This window comes from Pristis pectinata, chromosome 1, assembly GCF_009764475.1.
Source record: "Pristis pectinata isolate sPriPec2 chromosome 1, sPriPec2.1.pri, whole genome shotgun sequence".
NCBI classification, from domain to species: Eukaryota; Metazoa; Chordata; class Chondrichthyes; order Rhinopristiformes; family Pristidae; genus Pristis; species Pristis pectinata.
Window position 1 is genome coordinate 83,130,384 of NC_067405.1, and position 27,541 is coordinate 83,157,924.

The 27,541-nt window shown below is 41.5% G+C and overlaps 1 protein-coding gene across 1 annotated transcript in view; it reads right to left on the bottom strand.

Annotated features, from left to right (window-relative positions):
- The window catches only part of ubr1 (ubiquitin protein ligase E3 component n-recognin 1), a 180,683-nt gene that overhangs the window by 33,988 nt on the left and 119,154 nt on the right, over positions 1 to 27,541 (bottom strand). The window contains exons 24-31 of the mRNA XM_052030365.1: positions 27,137 to 27,185; positions 20,190 to 20,344; positions 19,364 to 19,466; positions 18,407 to 18,516; positions 15,340 to 15,417; positions 14,675 to 14,856; positions 13,161 to 13,363; positions 9,697 to 9,790 (exon numbers count right to left, since the gene is read on the bottom strand). Coding sequence (XP_051886325.1) covers positions 9,697 to 9,790; positions 13,161 to 13,363; positions 14,675 to 14,856; positions 15,340 to 15,417; positions 18,407 to 18,516; positions 19,364 to 19,466; positions 20,190 to 20,344; positions 27,137 to 27,185 — 974 coding nt within the window. The remainder of the gene's footprint in view (positions 1 to 9,696; positions 9,791 to 13,160; positions 13,364 to 14,674; positions 14,857 to 15,339; positions 15,418 to 18,406; positions 18,517 to 19,363; positions 19,467 to 20,189; positions 20,345 to 27,136; positions 27,186 to 27,541) is intronic.

Below are 27,541 nucleotides of genomic sequence, written 5' to 3' on the forward strand. Positions count from 1 at the left end.
TCAGCACACCTTTCTCACTCCCTACCAAACAAAGATTCCCCTGGGAAAGTTATTTACTCTGATAATCGGGTTTCTGCCATCCACTTCATGTGTTATAAATACTAGAGGTAATTAGTGGTCCTTCCCAGGTTATCACAGGCTTCCATTTCCGAGAACTGCTCGGAACCTGAACGGTTTACAAGTTGGAAAGGTGGCTGCCCGGCAACATATTTAAATAAAAATATAGGCCAACCAAGGGCAATGTATAGTTAAACCAGGGTGTTTAACTCAACCATTCAGATATTGCTGTGAACTGAGTTCCCACACTGCCGAAGATGCCTGCAGCCCCGCAGCAGCTGGCAAATCCATCCCGCTGGTCTCCCAAATGCTCGTTCGTATGTACGTGTTGTACATAAGTTGGGTGTTCATTACCTGGGGAGGATCTGTAATTTAAACTTAAACCCAAGAACACACTATATTGTGGAACAAGAGTCAGAGATTATGGTAATGGAATATCTCCTTTACATAAGTATATTTACCCTGTTCCACTTTATGCTAATTCTTGCAGTTGGAATGAAAAAATATAAATATAACTGGCAATGGTTAGTGGTACAGTGTCTATACTGCACCTGCTATTGAACAAGTTCTATCTTTAGAGCTTGTTATTTATAACCCTAATTCTTCAGACCCTGGACATTAGCCAGAACAATGATTAGACCCAGTTATGGTTTGAGAATTGTACAAAGTAATTATTTCATAAGATCTTGGATGTAAAATAGAAAGGTACAAAAATACCAGAAGTATAATGAAAGGTTAAAAGGAGAACAGCAGAATGTATAACAGACAGAATCTCTGCCTCTGTGGCATGCTGTGTCTAACGTTTCATCCTCGGCATAGACGCGCAGGACAGCAGCTCCAAAGACATCACTCAATTTTAAAGTGTACTCTCTATGGCATACATAACATCAGCCCATGCACAATAATTGTTCCTTTTACGCTGTCACGGATTGTATCTGACTCAGAGAAAGAAAGGATGCCTGCTGCCTCTGTCACCTGTTTCAGGAATGAAGTATTTTTGCTGATAATTTAAATTACTGACTATTTCCAGTATCTTAGAGAATGAAGAAGGGAGATATGGTGTCAGAGTGCCAGCTGAAATTCTGAAATTTAGGCACAATGCCCAAATTGGAATATTAAGCTCCAGGCATATTCTCTCCTCACTGAAATAAACATGGGCTTGTATATATAGACAGCAATCTGTGTGATTCAATGGAAGGACAGCATGATGGAACAAACAAGGCTGCAACAAGCTAAGGGATTTCCAGGCAAGTAACCTGTCCATAAAATAGTGCAAGGAGGAAGACAACTTCATATTGTCGACCAGCTGAGTTCCTCCAGCAGACTGTTTGTTGCCCCAGATTCCAGTATCTGCAATGCCTTGTGCCTCGACTTTATATTATACATTGAGCTTGCAATAGCAGATAAAACAGAGCAGACAAAAATAACCACGTTACTGTATCTCATTGGTCATAAGGGGACAGAACCATATACCTTAAAACTCTCAAATGAGAGCCTGAAGAATGCTTTGGAAATATTACAAAAACAAGGGAACTCTCCCAGGAATGAAACTGGCTCTGGCTGTAAAGAACTACTTGCTCCTTACACAAACCCAGTAGCAAGGAGAATTCTTTGACACTTCCTTAACAGACCCAAGACTGAACACAGATAATTGCAAATTTTGCTGATTTGAAGGACTCACTCATTGGATATTGCATTATTTGTGGAATCTGGCAGATTAGTTGGAAGAAACGACTAGTACATGAGACAGAACTAACTTTAACGAACATATACGGGTATGTAAAGCTGCAGAATGAACCAAAGCTGATGAACAGAAGGAAGTATTATATGGTAAAATGAGACAAAATGCAGAAAAGAAAAAGGACAACGAAGATGGCATAGCTGTTGTAAGTACTGTGGATGGCAAAGTGGTGCTTGAAAATCAGGTACCCTTCCTATTGGAAAACAGTGTGCTTAATATGGACTTAAAATCATTTCAACAAACAATGCACAATGGAGAAAACAGTGAAAGCCCAAGGAAAGAATGAGATGTGCCATGCAGGGGCAGAACTGAAAATTGTATTGAAAACAATGAATATGGTGCCAAACAAGATCAATTCTGTGGAAGGAATACCCAGCGGATGCATCTATACCTAGATATTGGTGCAAGGGGCACCAGTGAAGTTTCATCTCAGCTCTGGAGTGACGTGTAACTTCTCCCCAAAGCAAGCCATTAATAATGAGTTGGTGCAATACTTACAACAACTATACCAACTTGGCTGTACTTTTCCCATTTGAACCCACAAATCATACACTGTCAATATGTTCTGGATACAAAGAATGGATTCTAGCAAATAAAGCTTTATGAAAAGAGTTCAGATTTAAACTGCTTCTCACAGGCAGACAACTCATGGATGCATATAAAGAACATGGAGCTGCGAAACTAAATGGAAGATACAATCTAGTCCTGGAGGAAAGGAAGTAGCAGGTCGTACACTCACAAAGATCTGCTTCAGTAGCTCCCAAAGAAAACTTAGGCTGAGTCGCCTCAGTGTTTATGCTGACTGCCTAAAGCTGAAAATATGCCTAGACCTGGGGGCTTAATGGACTTCTATGGTCTTATGAAGATGACAGATGTTTTGCCAGATCTTAGGACAAACAAAGTGTGCTTGTTGCAAAGGATGGATCTGGCACTTAGAGCTTTAGCAGGAGAGCTCATACTTAATCAGCTTCAGTCAGGCTTTCCGTACACACTATCAGAAAAAAATGTCATTCAGAATCAACACAGCACCAGAGGAACTCCAGTGAAAGGTGCTGCCTTTCAAGGTCCCTGTGCAGTAAAGACACTAACAAATGGTCTTTGGAGACTGAGAAGTGGCAGGAAGCAGATCAGACCATGGACAAAACCGAGCCTTGATGAGCTGCTATAGGGAGAAGTAACTGAAACTGAACACTCACAAACTGAAGTTCAAAATGAAGAAAGTCTCTTTTATGGGTCACAGGAGCACTGAAAGTGGTCAGGAGCAGGGCACTGATGAAGTCAAAGCAGAGACAGAGATACCAAACCAGACGGTCTTGCAGGAGTAGACCACTTTCTGGGGTCCATCAACCAGTTGAGAGGCACTCAAACGCTGATCAAGCAGAATGTGGAATAGTGTGCATTGGATGTACATGGGCAAGCATTTAAGTAAATTAAGGAGATAATCACAGCAGAACTGTGTTGCAAACTTTGACAATGAGAAGGGGCTGACACTTCAAGAAGGCAACTCACCGGGATGCCTTGGAGCAATGATCTTGCAGGAAAGTCAGCATACATATGCAGAGCTCTAACCAACTTGGGGATCTATTATGTGAAAACTGGAATGAGCTAAAGGCAATCCTTGGGTCATGCAAACGTCCTGAGAACTGTTTGTAAACTAATATCTTTGTAAGACAGAGACGTCCATTTTCTATAGCTACCAACATCGTATTGCTCTACATACACTTATGATAGTGCCATTTCATTGAACAATCACTAACACCAAGCAGAATTAAATAATGGAATATATGCTGTAATACAGTCATTAATGAATACCATAAAACATTTTAGTATTACTACTATTAGCTTGAAAAATTCGTGGGAGAATTTGCATAAAGTTGGATTTTTGTAAGTCAGCTCACTCGTAACCTGGGGAGCCCCTGTATTTGATGTGAGCTTTGGACTGATGAAGTTTCACCACTACACATTTGTAGAATTGTATATGTGGACACATATGTACATATCTACTCAAGATCATTGATAATAAATCCCTCCACAGAGCACCAATGAGAATGTAGAGAATGCTGTGAGGATGCAGACATACAATGTAAGAATTTGGCATTGCCTGGGCAAAGTCAGAGCTGACACAGTTAGCAGAGTTTATTTCAGGTACACAAGGGATGCCATGGATTTTCAGCTCTAGTATATCACCACAAGACTCATTTCAATCTCTCAGCCATTGACTCGTGAGATTGATGAGGCTACCAGACAAGACGAGATGATGCTGTGCCTGAAGTAAGTGACTCAGACACAATTAAAAGAGACAGTGTGAGGTTGAATGGCAGGCCAGACTTCGAAGCGAAAGATAACCTTGCTGCTTAATGAGACCAGATCCTCAAAGGTGAAAGGGTAATTGTTCCCAAACTATGGAGGAATGACATGATAAAACATTTACCGCTCACATCCAGCAGTAAACCAGGGAGATCATGTGCAGGAATGTGGGACCTACAGGTCTATTGAAAGGAACCACCCTATGGAAACTTTTCACTTTCATAGTTCTAGACAGACCTTGATCCATGTTGGGTCAAATTTATATCACCTTGTGGGAAAATATATCTGGTGACAGATGATCATTTTTGTTTAAATTTCTGGGAGACAAGATTTTATTGGACAACAATACCACACTTTAGACAGAGTAATAACAAGACCATCAAGAGAGGGTTCAGCCACCTACCCCTGACATTCAATCACTTTACCATCATTGAGCCCCATCATCAATACCCTGGGGATCACCACTGACCAAAATCTCAACTGGATCAGCCAAATAAATTTCACCACAACAGCAGGTCAGAGGCTGAGTATCCTACAAAGAATGACTTTCCACTTTACACCCTTGGTATTTCCAGCACCTACAAGGCAGAAATCAACAGTGTGACGGAATACTCTCCACTTGACTGGATGATGCCATTCTCAAGTAGCACAATACACAATACTACGGTATCGTGGCTCTGACAGAGACATGGCTGACATCAGGGCAGGAATAGATATTGAATATTCCTGGTTTTCAGTGTTTTAAAAGGGACGGGGGGGGAAGAAGAGGAGGAGGGGTGGCGATACTGTCAGGGACACAGTTACAGCTGCAGAAAGGGTGGATAATGTAGAAGGATCCTCTCTGAAGTCAATATGGGTAGAAGTTAGGAACAAGAAAAGGAGCAGTTACTCTACTGGGAGTATTCTATAGGCCCCCCGGTAGCAGTAGGGATACTGAGGAGCAGACTGGGAGGCAGATTTTAGAAAGATGCAAAAATAACAGGGTTATTATAGTGGGAGACTTCAACTTCCCAAATATTGATTGGCACCTGCTTAGTGCCAAAGGTTTAGATGGGGCGGAGTCTGTTAAGTGTGTCCAGGATGGATTCCTGTCACAGTATGTTGACAGGCTGACTAGAGGAAATGCCATATTAGATCTAGTTTTACGTAATGAACCGGGTCAGGTGATAGATCCATCGGTGGGTGAGCATTTGGGGGACAGTGACCACTGCTCCATAACCTTTAGCATTGTCACGGACAGGGATAGGAGCAAAGAGGACGGGAAGATATTTAATTGGGGAAAGGTGAATTATGAGGCTGTAAGGCGAGAACTTGAGAGTGTAAATTGGGATGACATTTTTGAAGGGAAATGTACTAGAGAGATGTGGTCATTGTTCAGGGATCTCTTGCAGGATGTTAGGGATAAATATGTCCCAGTGAGGCAAAGAAGGAATGGCAGGGTGAAGGAACCATGGGTGACAAGAGAGGTGGAAAAACTAGTTAGGAAGAAGAAGGCAGCATACATAAGGTGTAAGCAGCAAGGATCAGACAGGGCTCGTGAGGAATATAGAGTAGCAAGGAGGGAACTTAAGAAGGGGCTGAGGAGAGCGAGAAGGGGACAGGAAAAGGCTTTGGCGAGTAGGGTTAAGGAGAATCCCAAGGTTTTTTACTCATACGTGAAGAGCAGAAGGATGGCTAGAGTAAAGGTAGGTCCGATTAAAGACAAAGGTGGGAGGATGTGCCTGGAAGCTGTGGAAGTGGGTGAGGTTCTCAATGAATACTTCTCTTCAGTATTCACCAAGGAGGGGGATCTTGATGACAGTGTTGGTAAGGGTAATGTTCTAGAGTATGTAGATATCAAGAGAGAGGATGTGTTGGAGCTGTTAGAAAATATTAGGACAGTGTGGCGACTCACCGTCTAGTCGGGCGAACTGGCTCGGCAGTCGGGTCGCGCGGCGTCGGAGCGACGAGGCCCAAGATGGCGGCGGGCCTCGTCTTTCCGAGCGACGGGGAGAACCCGCGCGCGGGAAAGTCCTGATGACGTAGGACTTACGTCATTGCCGGTTTTTTTGGGCGGGAGTTTTTCTCCCTTAAAGGGCCCGCACAAGGCGGGAAAATAAACCAGTTCTGTTTGGCAATCCTCCGAGTAGAGTCTTGTTTTATTCCGCGGTAGCAACCGCTACAACAGATAAGTCCCCGGGGCCTGACGGAATATTACCCAGGCTGCTCCGCGAGGCGAGGGTGGAGATTGCTGAACTGTTGGCCAGGATCTTTGAGTCTTCGTTGTCCACGGGGATGGTACTGGAGGATTGGAGGGTGGCGAATGTTGTCCCCTTATTCAAAAAAGGTAGTAGAGATAGTCCAGGGAATTACAGACCAGTGAGCCTTATGTCTGTGGTGGGTAAGCTGCTAGAAAGGATGCTAAGAGATAGGATCTGTGAGCATTTAGAGAATCATGGACTGATTAGGGACAGCCAGCATGGATTTGTGAAGGGAAGATCTTGCCTCACTCGCCTGATAGGGTTCTTTGAGGAGTTGACCAGGAAGACTGATGAAGGTAGTGCAGTAGATGTGGTCTACATGGATTTTAGAAAGGCGTTTGACAAGGTTCCGCATGGTAGGCTTCTTCAGAAGGTCAGAGGCCAAGGGATCCAGGGAGGCTTGGCCGTGTGGATTCAGAATTGGCTTGCCTGTAGAAAGCAGAGGGTTGTGGTGGAGGGAGTGCATTCGGATTGGAGGGCTGTGACTAGTGGTGTCCCACAAGGATTGGTTCTGGGACCTCTACTTTTTGTGATATTTATTAATGACTTGCATGAGGGGGTGGAAGGGTGGGTTAGCAAGTTTGCAGATGACACAAAGATTGGTGGTGTTGTGGATAGCGTGGAGGGCTGTCGAAGCTTACAGAAGGATATTGATAGGATGCAGAGCTGGGCTGACAAGTGGCAGATGGAGTTCAATCCGGAGAAGAGTGAAGTGGTACACTTTGGAAGGACAAACTCCAAGGTGGAGTACAAAGTAAATGGCAGGATTCTGGGTAGTGTGGAGGAGCAGAGGGATCTGGGGTTTCTTATCCACAGATCACTGAAAGTTGCCACACAGGTGGATAGGGTAGTTAAGAAAGCTTATGGGATGTTAGCTTTCATAAGTCGTGGGATCAAGTTTAAGAGCCGCGAAGTAATGATGCAGCTTTACAAAACTCTGGTTAGACCACACTTAGAGTACTATGTCCAGTTCTGGTCGCCTCATTATAGGAAGGATGTGGAGGCATTGAAAAGGGTGCAGAGAAGACTTACCAGGATGCTGCCTGGATTAGAGAGTATGGATTATGAGGAGAGACTAAAGGGGCTAGGGCTTTACTCATTGGAGAGAAGAAGGATGAGGGGAGATATGATAGAGGTATACAAGATATTGAGAGGAATAGATAGAGTGGACAGCCAGCGCCTCTTTCCCAGGGCACCAATGCTCAATACAAGAGGGCATGGCTTTAAAGTAATGGGGGGGGGGGGGGTGGGGGGGAAGTTCAAGGGAGACGTCAGAGGGAGGTTTTTCACCCAGAGAGTGGTTGGTGCATGGAATGCACTGTCTGGGGTGGTGGTGGAGTCTGATACGTTGGTCAAGTTCAAGAGATTGTTAGATAAGCATATGGAGGAATTTAAGATAGAGGGATATGTGGGAGAAGGGGTTAGATAGTCTTAGGAGTGGTGTGAAGGTCGGCACAACATGGTGGGCTAAAGGGCCTGTATTGTGCTGTATTGTTCTATGGTTCTATGGAAGTGCCACAACCCAGTTCGAGGACAGTTCAGACATTTAAGGTTCTATGGTTCTAATAACATCCAAGAAAAGCTGCTGCTTGATTGACACATCAATCATCCAAAACATTCATTTCCTCTGCCATCAGCAGAGTGACTGTAGTCTACAACATGTACAAAGTGCACTGCTGTTACATGCCCAGGCTACTCTGATAGTACCTCCCAAACCAGTAGTCTTTACCACAAAGGAGGACAAAGGCAGCAGGTACATGGGAACATCATCACCTGCAGATTTCCCTCCATGTCACGCATCATTCTGCCTTGGAAATATAATCGTAACTCCTTCAGCGTCGCTGGATCTAAATCCTGCAACTCCCTCCCCAACAGCATTGTGGGAGCACCTTCACCCAGAAGCTTGCTCACTACCATAGTTGCAAGGGCAATTTAGGATGGGCAACGAATGCTCGTCCCACTAGCAACACAATCCCAAAACTGAATCAAAAGGCAGAGAATGCAGTAAAGAGAACCGCCGAGGACAACTGCTATCAGAATTAGATACTTACTTGAGCATCCTGGCCTACCTATGGCAATACCCCAACCCATGGGATAACAAGAAGCCCTGTCAGAGACTTGTTTAGATGTACTAGAACTTTACTCCTAAAAACAGCAAGACTCCTGGAACTAGAAGCACAAAAGAGTAGAGGGAGGGAGGTGACAACAGGAAGCAGCCATAAGACAACAAGCACATTATTATAGAAGTGCCAAAGAGCAACCATGGCTAAAAGTGGGGGAGACATGGAGGAAGAAATTCACATCAGACCCACAAACATGCAAGGCTCAAAGACACCATACCCTGGATTATAAGAGGCCATGGCAGAGACAGGAACCCTATATTGAAGGAAAAGGCTCCATCCACAGGAAGACCACTGAGGAGGCTTGTTTAACTGAAGCCAAGATGGAGACACTGGAGGAGAAAAAAAAGCCTTCTTTATCCTGGCTTCTGCCCTCTTCCTTTGCAGACCTGATGAAGGGTCTCTACCCAAAATGTAAATTGTTTATTTTACTCCACAGATGCTGCTTGACTTGCTGCGTTCCTCCGGCATTTTGTGTGTTGTCCTGAGTGCTTGACAGGATAGATGTTGGGATGTTTCCACCAGTGGGAGAGTCACAAACAAGGGAACACAGCTATAAAATAAGGGGCTGTCATTTAAAATTGAGGTGCATAGAAATTTCTTCTCTCGGAGGGTAATGAATCTCTGGAATTACTCTGCCCGAGGGTGGTGGAGGCCAGATCATTAGATATATAGATATATTTAAGATGGAGATAGATAAATATTTGAAAGATTGCGATTGAGGGTTATGGGGAACTGGCACAGAAGAGGAGTTGAGGCCAGCATTGATCAGCCATGATCATGTTGAATGGTGGGGCCTACACCTGCTCCTATTTTCTTGTGTTCTTTGGGGAAAAGAGTACAGAAATGGGCCCTTTGGCCCACCATGTCCATGGTGACCTTTTTGCCCATCTCCACCTTTCTTGTGTATTGTTGCAATGGTGGTTGGGGACAGGAAGTTCCAGGAGGTGGCTCTTGGAAAGAAAGCACCAGGAAGAGTTTTAAATGGCTCTGGAAGCTATTTCATAAAAAAAGGACTTTTGTTAAGAGTTAAAAACCATCAACTACTTTTAGTAGCTTAGCATGCGAATATGGGAGATATTGAAACATACAGTATTTGGCCTTAATTTTAGATACGCACTCTGAAAGTGGTTTCAATACTCCAACACCAAGGTGAGCATCATCGGCATATCAGAACTCACACCCAGCACCAGATCTGAGAGATGCAAGGTACACTCTGGTATTAACTTACTTCTGCCAGCAGGTGGCATGCATCACATGCCCACAGCTTCCTACATGAGTGCCACAACCCAGGTCAGGATGCATGATGATCGGATCGTAGTTGTCTAAAGTAAACAAGGAAAAAAGAAAAATGATCAAAACAAAGTCAGAGATACGCAGCATATAAACAGGCCCTTTGGACCACCGAGTCCATGCCAATCATCAACCATCCATTTACAGCAATCCTTCATTAGCCCCAATTAATTCTCCCCACATTCCCATCAACTCCCCCCAGATTCTACCACTCACCCACACATGTGGCCAAATAACCAACCAACCCGTATGTCTTTGGGGTGTGGGAGGAAATCGGTGCCCTCAGGGAAACCCATGAGGTCACAGGGACAACGTGCAACCTCCACAAGCATCCAAGGTCAGGATCCAAATGGGCACTCTGATGCTGTGAGTTAACAGCTTTAACACACATTAAACAAAATGATGGGGAAAAAAACTAGTAATAACTGGAACAACATTTAGACCTTGCTCTGTCAATAAGATAGATTATGGGTGATGCAAACCTTAACTCTTTGCTTCAAATAGCTTGTCATCCATATCCAATAGAATACAACTGGTCTCAGATTTGTTTTTTTATTCCCTCAGCGCCCACAGTATTCTCAGGAAGAGAGTTCCAGGTACTATTAAATTGTGAGGAGATGTGGAACCATAATCATTTAATACCCTTATCCAATAAAGAATCTTGATTTTGATCTGTTTTGAAAGCTTCAATTGCCCTACCCTATCTGTAAGCAGTGTGATTGGCTTTGTGAAAATGGATACACTGAAGAAAGGTGTGATAAAGGCAAATGTAACCAATACTGGAAATGAACACAACAATGAAAAGTAAATTTGCTACCTCACCTAGAAGCAAACAAGGGAGTATATTTCTATCAATATTGAATAAATGGACAGCCTAAAATCAATGCTCGCCAATGATTTCAAATACCCTCAAAAAGCACTTTCTCTTCGAATGCATGATGTATAGAAATTGGATATTCCCACATGGATGCCAGATAACTCCCTGATGGAACCAAACAACTGAATCAATTAAATTCTCAGTTGCTTTTAATCAAACATTCCTAAGTAACAACCATGATCACAGATTTGGTACATCAATAGGTTTCAACTGATACAATTGTTATAACATCTAGAGCAGTTCTACACTACGATCCAAAGCAAACATAATGCACATTCCTTCCAAAAGCCTGGTGTTGTTTAAATGTGAATATAAACAAAGGGCAGTGTTTACAGAATGCGGTATTTGACCACAGATTTTCCACATCCTCTGCAGCGAGTTTGTGGCAATTGTTAACATGTTAAAGCAACAGCATATCCCTTCAACCAAAGTGAAGAATTGTCACTGAGACAGACAAAGTCCAAACTAGGATAAACCATTAATTGATTTAAGTATAACCAAAAGTAAAATAAAGATAGGGAAAATCAGATAGGGCAAAGGTAAATGAGGTCAACAACAAAAATCCTTTCAACTCTACATAAATTTTCTTTGAGGAAATGAGACTCCACACTTTTCAGTGCAAGGAGAGATTTCAGCAGTAGTTGCTCCTTAATGCTTCCTAAAAGTTCATATTCCTGAATGTCAAAGCCCTAACATTTTATCAAGAAATTTTAGCCAAGTACACCAAATTCACACTATTGTAGTAATTTTAAAGACTGTGCCATATGGAGGATTTTACTAGATTCTTGCATTTTAACTGTGTACAGCAGTCAGCTGTGGCCCAGTTGACAGCACATTGTAGATTCAAGTTCCACTCCAAAGAGTATACAATAGTCTAGGCTGATATTCCATTGCATTACTGTGGGAATGCTATGCCAGAAATGCTACCATTCAGCTGTTAAATCAAGCTATCATCTGCTCTCTCAGGTGGACATAAAAGCTCTCCTGTCACTACTTTTAGGACCAGCGTTATCTCCCATGTCATCAGCAATACTTATCAAAATAACTAAGATAAAATATCTAGTTAGTCATTGTCATATTATTTTTTGTAAGATCTCACTGAGTGCAAATTAGCTGCATATTTCCAAAAGTAGAACAGAAACTGTATTTCAAAAGTACAGCCTCAGTTCTCTGCATCGAAGCAATCTGCAGGAAGGATATGGTAGCAATAGGGGGAGCACAGAAGAGATTCACCAGGATGTTGCCTGACATGGAGGGCTTTAGGCAAGAGGAGAGTTGAGATAGGCTGGGTTTGTTCTCACTAGAATGTAGAAGACTGAGGGGGTGACCTTATGGAGGTTTACCAAATTTTGAGGGCATAGATAGGATAGTCAGTCAGGACCTTTTTCCGGGGACAGGGGAGTTCGTAACTAAAGGGCACACATTTAAGATGAGAGGGGAGAAATTTAAAGGAGATCTGAGGGGTAAGTTTTTCCACACAGAAGGTGGTGAATTCCTGGAATGAGCTGACAGAGGTGGTGGTGGAGTCAGACACTGTTGCAAAATTTAAAAGGCATTTGAACAGGTACTTTGATAAGGATTTCAGAGCGTAGAGGGATACGGGCCTAATGTGGGTAACTGGCAATAGTTTTTATAGGCATCATTGTCGGCATGGACGAGGTGAGCCCAAAAGGTCCGTTTCTGTGCTGTACAATTCTGATTCTATGATCTCAAAGAAATGCGAAAGGTAGTACATAAGTCCAAGTCTTCACATTGCTGTTAGATTTAGATTACAATAATGATGACCGCTGATGATTCTGCCATTATTAGTAAAGTAATACTGAGGCAATGGTTTCAGTTAGGGAACATCATCCATACCAAAGGGTAAATAAGAATGGCGGGACTGTCAAATGCAATATCAAAAAATATACAGGTGTACTTTGTATCCATGGATAGCAATGATCATAACCATGCATATTCCAGGAGAGTGTTTGGTCTTGAAAGATGTTAAAGGCATCCGACAGGATCTCCCTCCACATAGCATTAACTCAAGGTGGATGCATGAGGCGAAGCAAAAAGTTGGAGTCCTTCCAGCCATCTGCTTCCAGCTACAGGGGCAGACACATAGGCCCAAGACCAAACAACTGACACCAGATCACTGGGGCAAGTGAAGCAGCTCCTGGTTTAATTTGTCATCCATTACTACGGGATAATGTGTGTTGGTATCAGCAGAGTAAATTTAATTATGATGGACAGGAATGGTGGGGAAATAAAAGAGGGACTTCTGTTATGACTGGTTAGAAGAATATTTTTCTTTACTTCCTATTCCATAGTTTGAGTTAAAACAATACTCATCACACCAAAGTATTATGATAAACCTCACACTGGGTTCCCATTCACTAACTAACGCTCACAAGTGATTGTGTATACTGGGTGGCCGAAGGCTTTGCGATCTTATCAGAAATTGGCCTTGAGTTTCAGATTAAAAGTTAACTTCCACATGGTAAGGGAATTTTATTTTATTTTTTCAAAGAATGTAGCTTTACCTCCTATATTTGTTATGATTCGAGACCTATTTTTAGTCAAGGCTGTGGATCTCTGAACACAAGCCGCTAGTACCATGGCCATTTCATCTGTTTTCACTTCCTGCTCTTCCTGACATAAGATGCAAGTCAGTATTATTTTCTCAGCTGCTGTTGCACCTTGCATTGGTCCCAGCGCTACACCAGAATCCTCCGCCAGTGGAATGCTGAGGAAAAACAAATTGCATATGGATTTTAAAAAGCAGATTTATTACATGGACAAAAGAAATCCTTGTGTTTAGTACATTTTCCTTCATGCATTTTTTTATTTTACCTGATCAACTGTACCAAATCTATGAATTTATAGGAAAATACATTGTCTCTTTCACTTGAGAGTTGTATATACAAAAAAATGACTTAAGAGAGATTAGAACAGAAAATGCTGGAAAATCATGGTAGTCCTGATGAAAGGTCACTGACCAGTAATAAAACTTTTTTTTATTTATACAGCACAGTAACAGGCCCTTCCAGCCCAACGAACCCGCGCCACCCAAGTTAACCTACTAACCCATACGTCTTTAGAACAGTAATGTTAACTGTTTTGCTCTCTCTGAAGATGCTGCCTAACCTAATGGGTATTTCCAGCATTATGTATTTATGCTTAAATTCCTAGCTTCTGCAACTTTTGCTTATCAATTATCCTTGGAGAATTACCTGTGCAATTACTGTTTCTCAACCTTCATTCCTTTGTTAAGTTTAACATTAGACAGTGTTTAACAAGATGTCTTACAGCACTATCAGACAAAAAAAAAGTGTCTCCGGACTGGAAGGAAATGAATAGAGGCAACCTATAGGGCTCTATGCTGCATGCAGAAGTGATTTAGACTTGAAAACTGAATTTGCAAGTATTATAAAAATTGTCTACACGTGGAATAAAGGTATTGATAATAATATGAAGAACAGCATCAAAACAAAGGAAAATATTGTAATTGATAATAAGATTGACCATAAATATCACAATTCATAGCAGTCTAGAAGCCACTTATTCTTATAATGTACATGGAATAGAAGAACAAAGACCTGGGAATACAGATGAAATACTTCAGAAATACCAACACATTGTTATACAGAGAGCAAATGAGGAACTGGGGGTCATTTCCTGGTAAATGGAATGCAAAGGCAGGTAATTAATGTTAAATTTATGCAGAACCATTATGAGTTGAGCACAGACAGGAGCACTGCAAGCTGATGTATTCTTCATATTACAAGGAATATTAAGAATGTTACAAGAATTAGGAGGTGGTAGCTATCAAGACAGACTTTTAGACTGGAACTTTTTCCCTATGAAAACAAACTAATGGAAGCCTTTAAAATTATGACAGGGATGTGCAGAAACTGAGCAGAATTTTGACCTTTGCCTGGGCCATTGTATTGTTTGCCATTACATTCGCCACCACTTTCCCTTTACACAACAGAATATAGCATCACCAAGCAAGGAGCAAAATGAGAATGCTTGCTCATCTTTTTATGTCACATACCTATCATTCTCAGCTATGATCACCCCTTGTTTTTGAGCTTCTGTCACCTTTTCATATAGGTGTTTGTTTGATTCAATGAAGTTTTTCTGCATTGCAGACATCTGTGCCATGATCTTCTGCCGATATAATTTGGCGGCATCTGCTTTCCGTTTTCGCTCAGCCTTATCTTTTTCCTGTACAGTCTGCAGTGCAAAAAGGAACTTTATGCAACATTTTACACATGTTAGACATGGGATAAATACTCTCTTGGACTTTCAGGGACAATACCCTTACTTTTCTTTGAATAGTGCCACTGTGATGGTTGGTGGGGCCCCAATTTAATGTTTCATCCACAAGACACCAGCTCTGAAATGCTGCTCTGGATGCATCAACCTAGATTGTGCGCATGAATTCATGACCCTGGCCTCAGAAGTGGAAGGACTACCACTGAGTTACATCTGACACTTTCGCCACACCTCAAACCATCGATTGAGCAGCTGCAAACTAAGACTAGGACTCTCAGTTACTTTGTTCAGCTGCCATTAACATGTTAAAAGGATTTTTTAATTTATGAAGTCAGCTGGCTTTAGCCTGGCAGAGCCAAAGCTGAGAGGGAACCAGTGGGCTGCTGGAGTCCTCAGCTTTGTTTTCGTATACATAACAAAATAATATCAAAATAGCATTACCTCATTTGCTCTTTGGATGTCAGTGTCTGCTGAACTGGGGCTTGATTTCTCCCTCAGCTTTTTCACAACATCAAACATCTGGAAATATACAGAAGTACATTTATTCCTTCAAATGTTCTTTGACCCTTTTGAGAGAATGTGGTCCAATTTTCTCATTTTTTCTCATCCTTCATTCATGTTCAACATACTATAGTTTTGAGGATTCATATGGTAAGGCTACCTGAGTTCATCTGCAGTGTGAAGTTTTCTCACAAGTTAACCCTTACTCCCTGGTGACCTGGAGTGATATCTTTCTTTGAAAAAGGACCGTTGATTTTCAGGAAAGGTTCTGTAATGATTTCAGAGTAAACCTAAACAAGTGTTAGTTCATTGCATAGTTTACTTTAGATTGTACATTAACGATTTGGATGATGGAGTAAATGGTTTTGTGGCTAAGTCTGCGGATGACACCAAGATAGGTGGAGGAGTAGGGAGTATTGAGGAGACAGGAAGGTTGCAGAGAGACCTAGATAGTTTAGGAGGATGGGCAAGGAAATGGCAGATGAGATTCAATGTTGAGAAATGTGCAGTTGTACACTTTGGAAACAGAAATAAACGGGCAGATTATTGTCTAGAAGGAAAGAAAATTCAAAGTACAGAAGTACAAAGAGACTTGGGGGTACTCGTGCAGGATATCCTAAAGGTTAACCACCAGGTCAGATCGGTGGTAAAGAAAGCAAATGCTATGTTGGCATTCATTTCGAGAGGTATAGTGTATAAAAGTAAGGAAGTGTTGATGAGGCTCTACGGGGCACTAGTGAGGCCTCATTTGGAATACTGTGCACAGTTTTGGGCCCCATATCGTAGGAAAGATGTGCTGATGTTGGAGACGGTTCAGAGGAGATTTACGAGCGTGATTCCCGGAATGAAAGGGCTTACGTATGATGAGCGTTTGTCGGCTCTTGGACTGTACTCACTGGAGTACAGAAGAATGAGAGGGGACCTCATAGAGACATTTAAAATGTTGAAAGGACTGGACAGAGTAGATGTGGCTAGGCTGTTACCCTTGGTGGGTGAGTCCAGGACCAGAGGGCACAATCTTAGAATTAGAGGGTACAGGTTTAAAACAGAGATGAGGAGAAATTTCTTTAGCCAGAGGGTGGTGAATTTGTGGAATTCCTTGCCACGTACAGCAGTGGAGGCCAGATCATTGGAGGCGTTTAAGGAAGAGATAGACATATATCTAAATAGTCGGGGTATCAAGGGATATGGGGATAAGGCCGGAAATTGGGGTTAAATAGTGTGTTATCTTTTGCACCTGCCCCCCCCCCCCCACCACAATTTCTCATTTCTTTTTCTTTTTTCCTTTTCCTTGGAGCAGACTCAATGGGCCAAATGGCCTACTTCTGCTCCCTTGTCTTGTGATCTTGTGATTATAAAATGAAAACAGAAAATACTGGAAATACTCAGCAGGTCAGGCTGCATCTGTGGGAAGAGAGTCATTTTTCTGACAAAGGGTCTTTGATCTGGAATGTTAATTATTTCTTTTCCCCACAGATGCAGCCTGTCTTGTTGAATATTTCCAGGATTTTACTGTTTTTATCTTAGATTTCCAGCATCTGATTTTCACTTACATTAGATTATATTAACGAAGGATATTACAAGGGCTTACTGCTTGTGATAAACCTTTAACTGAACAATAGAGGAAGGTGACTGCAAGATACTCGATACATCATTTAAGAAACAACTACAACTCCAATCAGAGTTTGCAAATCACAATTCGTATTTCTTTCAGATCCAATGGCAACATCAAATCATTGTTGATGAATCTTGTTCAAAACATAATTCCATGAATTTTATAACAACAGTTAATAAACTAAGTTATATAAGATGTTGAGGGTTTGCGATTCAAAGAATTGAAGACAGCAAACCCACTTAAGGGCCTGGAGTCTCTGTACTTTAGATTAACTAACCTATCTTCCAAGCCCTAGTGGAGCAGGCATGCACTCAAATGCTCACCAGAACTACCACAGAATTTAGCCTCCAATCACTATTGTTTCTAATCATTAGGCGGCAAGGCTAGTTCACACTAATTTGTGTCACAAATCATAACAATAAACCTTATTGTATATAGTGTTACAGCTGAGTATTTTTTAGATCAGGAAAAAATATAATGGAAATAAATGTCCGTTTTAAGAGGCCATATATCCTTTACCCCTTCTCTATTTCAAGCTGTATTTACAATAACATCTTTGGTCAGAAAGATTCAACAATTAAGTTCAACAGTTCTTGTAAAGAACAAGAGATAGTCATGAGCCTATTTTCACCGTTCAGTCAGATCATCCTAATCCCATTTACCCAATTTTGGTCTGTATTTCTCATTACTTGTAACAAGAAATAACAGATTTCAGTCTGGGAAATTCCAATTGATTTTTGAGAAATGTATTCCTGATTTCCTCTATCATTTGTATGAAAGTACTTTCTGAAGTCACCCATGAATAGAGTAACTCCAATTTGAAGATAATGCACCCTTCTTTTTTCTCTTCCCCACCAGAGGAAATATCTGTAATCAATCCTGCTGAAGGCTCCTACAAAAAAGTGGTTTTTAGTCACAAAATGTTTGCTCTTCAGATAGTCCACCAACCTCTCAAGTAGTTTGGGCAAGACTGCAGAATTCGCTTTCCATGAAAAAGCTGGAGTGCAAGAACCTTCAGTCAAAGTTACAGCCCAGGTGTAGAATGCTAACATTTAACTACCACATCATTGTGCAATGAAAGAACACAGTGGCAGAAGCAAGCTATTAAGGCCCTCGAGACATAGCATGCCCACAAGTTCCTAACCCCTACGTCTTTGGAATGTGGGAGGAAACCCACGCAGACACAGGGAGTACGTACAAACTCCTTACAGACAGCGGCTGGAATTGAACCTGGGTCGCTGGCACTGTAATAGCATTACGCTAACTGCTACACTACCGTGCCAGCCCCTTAATTCCATATCCCTCAATCTTTGCCAATTTTATCATTCAATCTCAGTTTTGAAACTTTCAAAAACAGAAAACACCAGAAGTCCAGCACATTATCAGTTTTACCTGTAAGGTATAAATAATCATGTCCTTCTGGGCGTCTAATTGATGTACGTGTTTTAGTTTCTCCAGGAGTGACAGGATGCTCTCAGCATTCACGGCAGAACTACCCATCCCTTCAAAATAACAAAAAAAAACAATTTTTAAGAAAATCAAATGCACACCTGGAAGAATAGAAGTAAACTGGTCTTGTACCATATACTGACAATGATATTTTCACAAGAAATGCTCTGTAAAGTCAGATCAATAGTTTCCCATCTCTTTAAAATTCTGATTCAATTCACAATTAGAGTTGCAAGGCCCAATTTGGCAGCATTACTGGCTTGACAAACATACTATGCTTGGATGGTATGTGTGGGCAAATGAAAGAGCAGGCAAAATTCAAATGTGCACTGTATTAAGAATAGAAGTTATACAACTTCAAGAAAAATAATGATGTAGTATTAAAATTTCAGACCTCACTCAGTACAAAGAATTACAGGAGGAATCATGCACGTTAGAAGCTATGGAATTTTAATTTTGTCACTGATGGGAGAGATGACTTTTGGATAAAACACTTAATACTGGCAAAATCTATAACATTCTCAAGGGAAAATCTTGTGCCATGTAATAACAGAGATAACCAGCAGGCCGACTGCAGCATACTCATCAGACTGCAGGGAGTATAATTCAGGAGTGTGAGGGGAGAGGGGTGTACAAGTTTATGACTCTTGGATAGAAATTCACAAACTGCAGTCACAAAATAGTGTGACACATATCTGGAGCCCATCTAAAGCACCAAAACCTAATTTTAAATAATAAGCCTTTGAACAGTATTAGAGTTGACAGCTGACACCAGTGGGAGCGGCAGTGTTACCACCATAAATTTCTATGCAGTATGATTTTGATTTAAACTGCAATGGAACGTTATAAGCTATTAGCATAGAAGCATATTCCAAATACCAAAGCAGCTCAAATACTTACTTGTTGCTTTGAGATAAACATCAAATGTCACATCTTCCTCTGCAATGACTCCTTCTAGCTGTCTCTGTTCTTCTTGCAGAGCCATGCAGATGAGATGAAGGGTCTACATAATGAAGAAAAGCACAATCTAATGCTGCTAGCCACACAGAATATTATGTCATTAACAAAGAAACCATTACAAATATTCAACTCATTTAAAAGATCAACATGGTAATGCTTTGGTAGTTGATTTCCCGTTCTCCCCCACCTCCTCACTCCAGGACTCCTTTCGGGAAGTCCTGTAATTGGAAGTGGTGCAACTGAATTTGAATTTCATGCTGCAACAGCCTCAACTTCAAGCAGGCGTGTGGCCTTTCACACAGAACTGTGCATTTCAAGGAGAACAGTGTTTGGGTAATTCTTACGGTATCTGTACTCAGAGGAATAGTGTGGAATGCTGAACAAGCAAAAACAAAGTAAGGGCGACAAGCAGCAGAGGAACATTGAGATGAAAAAGACTGTCCTTCTAGTTTGCACTCTCCCATTCTGTGGTCACATGTTAACATAAAAGATCTAACAACCTCTAGCAATTAGGATACAACTTTAGCTTTTACACAGCTGGAAGTCGATAGAGGGTTAAACTGAAAAGCAGAAGGAACAAGGAATACAAAATAAATTTACCTGTACAAATATAATATAAAAGACCGGAGTCCCCATTCTTTGTTCTCAAAATACAAGTTAAAAAGCTGCATAATACTATTTTTGAATTTATGACAAAATGCAGTAAATCCATTCTAATTTTTCAAAACTGACTTAACGAGGTAATCAATACCCTCCAAGTTCATACCTTCTGTACCACTGCTTCACTGCACAACTGCCCAAGGGAATCCACAGCTCGTTGAAGAACTGTTCTGAGGATTAGCATGAAAACGTCACAGTTCAAAATGTTCACAACCTTTGCAAATGTTGAAAAAAACTGAGGAAGGGCAGGAGGTGGAAGAGCTGCAAAACACAATGTAAAATGGCTATTTAATAGCTTGAAAAGAGAGTGAAAACTATTGGTGCACAAAGGCATAGTCATCCTTTAGATGAAAAAGGTAGTATAAAAGACACAGCATCAAACTTTAGTTCCCAAGGATCCTCATCAAATAACTTCCTATGTTATCGGCTCCCTCACTTCCTAAATGAATGAGGGAAACCTTTGAATGCCTTCAGCTGCCTTCGGGATGGCCTAGATAGGGTGGGGTTTTCCTTGGAGCAGAGGCAGCAGAGGAGGGGCCTGAGGGGATGTTCATAATTATGAGAAGCTTAGACAGGGTAGATGGTAAAGAAACTTTTCCCCATGGCGAGATAGTCTAAGACCAGAGGGGATGAGGAGTAAGGGTGGGGATGGGAAGAATTTTTTCCCCCCCCACCCAGAGGGTGGATACAATCTGGAATGCACTGCCTGAGAAGGTGGTGGAGGCAGGTACACTCAACATTTAAGCATTTACGAGAAATAGTAAGCTTGCAAATGACACTAAAATAGGTGGTGTCGTAGACAGTGAAGAGGAGAATCGAGAATTGCGCGGGATCTTGATCGGCTGGGTAGGTGGGCAGAGGAATGGCAAATGGAATTTAATTCAGACAAGTGTGAAGTGAAGGACAAATCAAGGTAGGACTTTTACATTGAACAGAAGGGCCCTGGGTACTGTTGTAGAACAGAGGGACCTTGGAGTACAGGTGCACAGTTCCTTTAAAGTGGAGTCACAGGTAGGAACAGGGCAGTGAAGGTGGCTTTTGGCATGTTGGTGGCCTTCATCAGTCAGGGCATTGAATATAGAAGTAGGGAGGCAGCAGCTCTACAAGCTGTGCACTATGGTGCCCTGTGGAAGAGCTGGAAGAAATAATGTAGCATAATCATATTTGCGATTGTACAAGATGTTGGTGGGGCCACACTTGGAGTATTGTGTTCAGTTTTGGTCACCCTGTTACAGGGAGGATGTGATTAGACTGGAAAGAGTGCAAAAAAGATTTATGAGGATGTCGCTAAGACTCAAGGAATTGAGTTACAGGGAAGGTTTGACAGGCTGGGCCTTTACTCCTTGGAGTATAGGAGACTGAGAGGTATACAAAATCATGAGGGGCATAGATAGGGTGAGCAGTCCTTTTTTCCAGGGTTGAGGAATCAAAAACTAGAGGATTTAGTTTTAAGGTTAGAGATGAAAGGTTAGAGATAAGAACCTGAGGGACACTTTTTTTTTACACAGCAGGACACTTTCTTTTTTTACACCAGTTTTTTTTAAACCAGTTACAGAGGACGTGGTTGAGGTAGGTTAAATTAGATACATTTAAGAAGTATGTGGACAGGTATATGGATGACATGAGTTTAGAGGGATATGGGCCAAGTGCTGGGAAATGAATATAAATCTTGCTCGACATGGACAAGTATGGGTTGAAGGGCCACTTCCCATGCTGTACAACTCTATGACTCTATCTGGACTCGCAATTGAATCACCAGGGCAAGTGCTGGTAAATGTTTGGCATGATGGTTGGCATGAACATGGTGAGCTGAAGAGTTTGGTTTTGTGCCGAGGACAATATGATTATGCTACATTATTTCTTCCAACTCTTCCACAGGGCACCATAGTGCACAGCTTGTAGAGCTGCTGCCTCACTGTTCCAGTGACCAGGGTTGAGTCCTGACACCTGGCACTGTGTGGGATTTGCAGCATCTATGGAGAGAAATGGACAGTCGATGTTACAGGTTGAAACCTTTCATCTGAACCTTTCAGGAGCAATTCAGATGAATGTCAATTAAATTTATTGAGTTTCTGCCAGCTCTATCTTCCCATTCGCTTCAATGGGAACACTGTGGCTATGCCAAGTTAACCAGGTTCAGCTGTCAGGTTCCCCAGCATGGAGAGCGGAGAAATCTGAGCAAGTTTGTGCAGTCATAACATTCCGTGAGTAACAGGTGGCACAAGCACAAACAGTGACACAGGCTGCAAAGTAGAAAATGCCAGATGCAAGGCTCGTCTTTGGAACTTCCACTTCATAACAAAAGAAAGTCCACCAGAAGAATCCAGAAGAAATTTGCCATGTCCCCTTTAACCCTCACCAATGTCTATAGATGCATAAAAAGCATCCCATCCGAATGCATCACAGCTTGGTATGGCAACTGCTCTGCCCAAGACCACAAGAAACTGCAGAGAGTTGTGGACATAGCTCAGCACATCATGGAAACCAGCCTCCCGTCCATGGACTCTGTCTGTACTTCTCACTGCCTCGGTAAAGCAGCCAGCATGATCAAAGACCCCACCCACCTGGGACATTCTCTCCTCCCCCCTCCCATCGGGCAGAAGGTACAAAAGCCTGAAAGCATGTACCACCAGGCTCAAGGACAGCTTCTATTCTTCTGTTATTAAACTATTGAACTAGAATAAAATGGACTCTTGACCTCACAATCTACCTCGTTATGGCCTTGCACCTTATTGTCTGCCTGCACTGCACTTTCTCTGTAACTGTAACATTTTATTCTGCATTGTTATTGTTTCCCCTTGTACTACCTCAATGCACCGATGTGATAAAATGATCTGTATGAATGGCATGCAAAACAAAGTTTTTCACTGTACCTCAGTACACGCGACAATAATAAACCAATTCACCAAGATCCACCCTCACAGTGAAGCACCAAACAAGTTTATAAAAGACTTATAAAAATGTAACCAAAATAAGGAAAGATTGCTGGGAATTTTTATATTTCTGGAAGATAGAAGATTAGGAGGCAATCTGAAAGGGTTTGAAGCTTATTTCCACTTGTTTCAAGAATAAAGAAGCTTCAATACAAAGTAGTTAACTACAAATCAGCATAAAATTTAGCAGGAATTTAGTTACATAAGGTCTTAAAGTAGAACTCATGATTACATCTGGTGGCTGGAGCAGTGTGCGAGAGAAAGTTCAACAAATACACAAGGTGTGAAGGGGAGAAGACAGGAAAATGAGGCAAGTTGAGAAGTAGTGATTAGGAGGGGAAAGTCAGTGTTCAATATAAACACCGAAAATAACCAGATGCTGTACAATTTTGAACATCAATCTCTCTGAAACATTTTGCACAAGTCTGCAAGAGAAATTACTAGATCTGAGTTGCTCCCGAAAATCTTGTCCCTTTGTACAATGGGCAAGGGAGGAGTTATTTCTTATCTACCTTGCCAATAACTGCCTTAGTTAGATCCCTGCACCATCATCCACAATCATCCAGCTGGTGGAACTGAATTTGCCTTGTGCAATTCCCATCGAGCCAGTTGCACACAGAGAATCATCAGCAAAGCTACCTTGTCCCATGCATACTCCTGTCTCCAGCTGCCCCTTTACTACATCAAATACACATACTATCCCACAATCACCTCTCAACTCCAACTGTTATACAGCTTTTCTATGTCTAGTAGCAGATGATTAGAAATTTCCTCCAACTAAATATCATGGAGTGGACAGAGCTGGCCATTCAACACTTCAAATCTGCAGTGACGTATTTTTCTATGCCTTACTTATTTAAGTACGTGCCTAAATGACTCTTAGACATAGTAATTGTATCTGATTCCACCACCTCCTCTGGTGGTACAACACAGATATCAACCACTCTCATTGTGGAAAAAAAAACTTACCAAAGAAACCTTTTAAAATTCCTTCCTCCCATCTTAAACTTATCCCCTCTTGTTTTTGACACCCCTACCATGAGAAAAAGATTTTGACTATCTACCTTATCTATGCCTCTTATATACCTCCATCAGGTCACCCCTCAGCCTCCTTCACTCCAGGAAAATCAAGCCCAGCCTATCTAATTACTCCCCATGACTAAAGTCCTTCAATCCAGGTAACGTCTCCTCTGCACTCTCTCCAGCACTATCACAACCCACACTGATTAGTTGGTAAGGTGAGTAGAGCAATGGCAGATGGAACTTAATCATGAAAAAGGTGTGAGGCAAAGCACTTTGGGAAGATTAGTAAGGCTAGGATATGCACAATGAATGATAGGGCCCTCGGAAGTACTAAGGAACAGAGGGACCTTGTCTAATGATCCCCAAAGACAGTAGCACATATAGATAAGGTGGTTAAGTAAAAGGCATATGGGATACTTGCCTTCATCAAGCAGGATCTAGAATACAAGAGCGGGGAACATATAGTTCAACCAAACAAAACATAGGTCAGACTACTGATAGATTAGTTATGAGGAGAGACTGGATAGGCTGGGCTCATTTTCCTTTGAGCAGAGGAGGCTGAGGGGAGACCTGACGGAGGTATACACAATATAGGTAAGGCAATAAGAATCTTTTTTCCTTAGCGGGGAGTACAGATTTAGGGTAAGGGGTAGGAGATTTGAAGATTTTTTTTAGCCATTTGTATTAATCCCATTTTATTCTTCGCAAATTCCCATAAATTTCCCCCAAGATTCTACCACAGGATAGGCAACTTACATTGGCCAATTAATCTAGTAACATCCTATGCACATCCTTGGGATGTGGGAAGAAACTGGAGCACACAGAGGAAATCTATGGAAACACAGGGAGATCCACACAGGCAGCACTGGAGGTCAGGATTGAACCCCATTCAGTGGGGTTGCAAGGCAGAGCTCTATTAGCTGCACCACTGTGCTGCCCTTGCCTGATCTTCTGTTCTTCCCCTAGTCCCTTTTTCATACAAGGGTATCTTGTTTGCTATTCTCCAGTCCTTGGGGCCTCTTCCCTATTTAATAATAGGACGATTATGGTCCTTACCTCTGCAAATTCTACCCTTGCTTCATTCAGGAAACTCAGGTGACCCCATCCCCTCTGGGTGAATATTACGTTTAGCAGCCTTTCCAGGAAGTTCTTCTTTATCAATTTTAGGCTATCCAGTATATCATGATTTTTGCTTTAAAATTATGATTGTAACATCATCACCCTGGTAACATCAGTTATAAAGTACTCATTTAATACCTTAGCCATGTCCTCTCCCTCCATGAGAGTATCCGTTTTGCTTTCTAATTGGCCCCATTCCCCCCTCTTATTATTTAAATACATATAGTGTATATTTTGTTTTCATTTTATGTTAGCTGCCACTTTGCTTTCTTATTCTCTCTTTGCCCTTATTTCCTTTGCCCCACTTTCCATCCATTTATATTCAGCCTGGTTCTCACGTATCATCAATCTGGCACATGCCTGAATCCCCCATTTATAGCTTCATCATGCTATCTCTTGCACAATCCAGGGAATTCTTTACACATTTGTCAGATCTTTCCCATGAGGAAATGAACTTACACTGTACTCAAATAGTCTGCTTTGAAGGCAGAGACTATTCCATTAGTTTTACCAGGTAATCTTTGAATGCAATTCAGCAACTCTCAATTCCCAATCTTGCAAAAATTTCTTTAAATACCTGCAGTGATAGAGCCTCCACAACCCTCTGGGGTATTGAATTTCAGAGATTTACCATCTTTGTGAGCCGAGATTCTTATACACCTGTTTTGAATGACTACCCCTCACTTTTTTTCTTTTGATGCTCCCTCGTTAGTGGAAACATTTCAACCTCTACTTTGTTATGCCTCCTTAGGATTTAATGTTTCAATAAGATCACCCCTCATTCTTCTAAACCCCAAAGAATACAGGTCTAACATAACAGTACAACCCTTTCATCTGAATAAAGGGACAAAAATAGTACCCATTACTTCCACATTCTGTACAATTAGAGCATAGAACAGTACAGCACAGGATTAGGCCTTTCAGCCCACTAAGTCTGTGCCAACCATCGTGTCAATCTACCTCATCCCACCTGGCTGCATTATAACAATACTTCTCTATTTTTAAACTCTAACCTGCCAGCAATAGAGACCAATATGCCATTTGCCTTCTTAATTAATGGCTGCACCTGCACACTAACTTACTGCATTTCATCCACAACTAACTAGATCCCTCTGTACTCCACTTACATGCAGTTGTTTTCCATTTAGATAATAGTCTGCCTTTTGATTTGGTTACCAAAATGCATGACTTCACACTTTCCCATGTAAATCTCCAGGTTCTGCGCACTTCCTCAACCTATCCCTATGCTGTTTCAGATCACGTCATCACGACGACTCCCCATCTCTAACTGTGCAACGTCACCCACTGTCAATGGTACTTTAGTTCACTTCACTATTCCAATTCCCATAATAGTTCTCACAAAAAGGCTTTCCTTTATTCTTTTTGCACTGCAGATTAACGTCACTCTAAATCCTCACATCACCCAACAATATTGAGTGACCCTACTTATATAACCAAGGGCTTTTATTTGAGGCAGCAGGAGGGACAGAACAAGCTTGTTTGTCAGAATCAGATTTATTATCACTGACATACGATGTGATAGCAGTACAGTGCAAGACATAAACTTATGATAGATAGATAGATAAAAAAAGGAGGAATAACAAGATAGTATTCATGGGGATCATTCAGAAATCTGATGGCAGAGAGGAAGAAGCTGTTCCTAAATTGTTGATTGTTGTTAAAATAACACACCCCATAACTGTGGTAAATTAGAAAGAAGCATTAAATATAGCATTCAATTATTTAATTGAAGCCGCATGCAGTATTATGTCCAGCTGAGCTGCAAAGTGAAGAACAGCTGCACACTTACCTGATTGAGCAGCTACCCTATAATGTTTACCCATTTCTCCTGTAGCTACACCATTGTAACTATTTCATTTAAGCCCAACAACTTTTTTGATGCTGGATATTACAATGTACAACACAAATCTACAAGTTGCAAGCGACATCCTTAAGTACAAATTGAAACTCGAATTACCTTCATCGCTGTTGGCTTGTTTTTTCTTTTTTTTCTGTTCTTCCTCAGCCTTCAATAAACAGACAAATGATGAAACTTAACACTGAAACACCAAAATTACATCTTTTACAGCTCTCGATTTTAAAATTACCAGGTCCTGGAGGCCTAATCAGTTCAAATTTCCGTAGCCTCTGTCAGGTTGGAATGATCTATTTGAATCGTTTTCGTGATTTTTTTTTAAAAAGTATTTTATTAACAATTGTTCAGTTAATTGGTGGAAAGGTTTGCCTTCTAATTAACCTGTTTAACACACTAAGTGAGAGGTTAAAACACCCTTCTGAGCATGTTAAATATTACTTTGTTAGAAACTCACAATTGCATAACTTCAAGAGGTGGAAACAACACAAGGTGTGTTTAATAACCTTA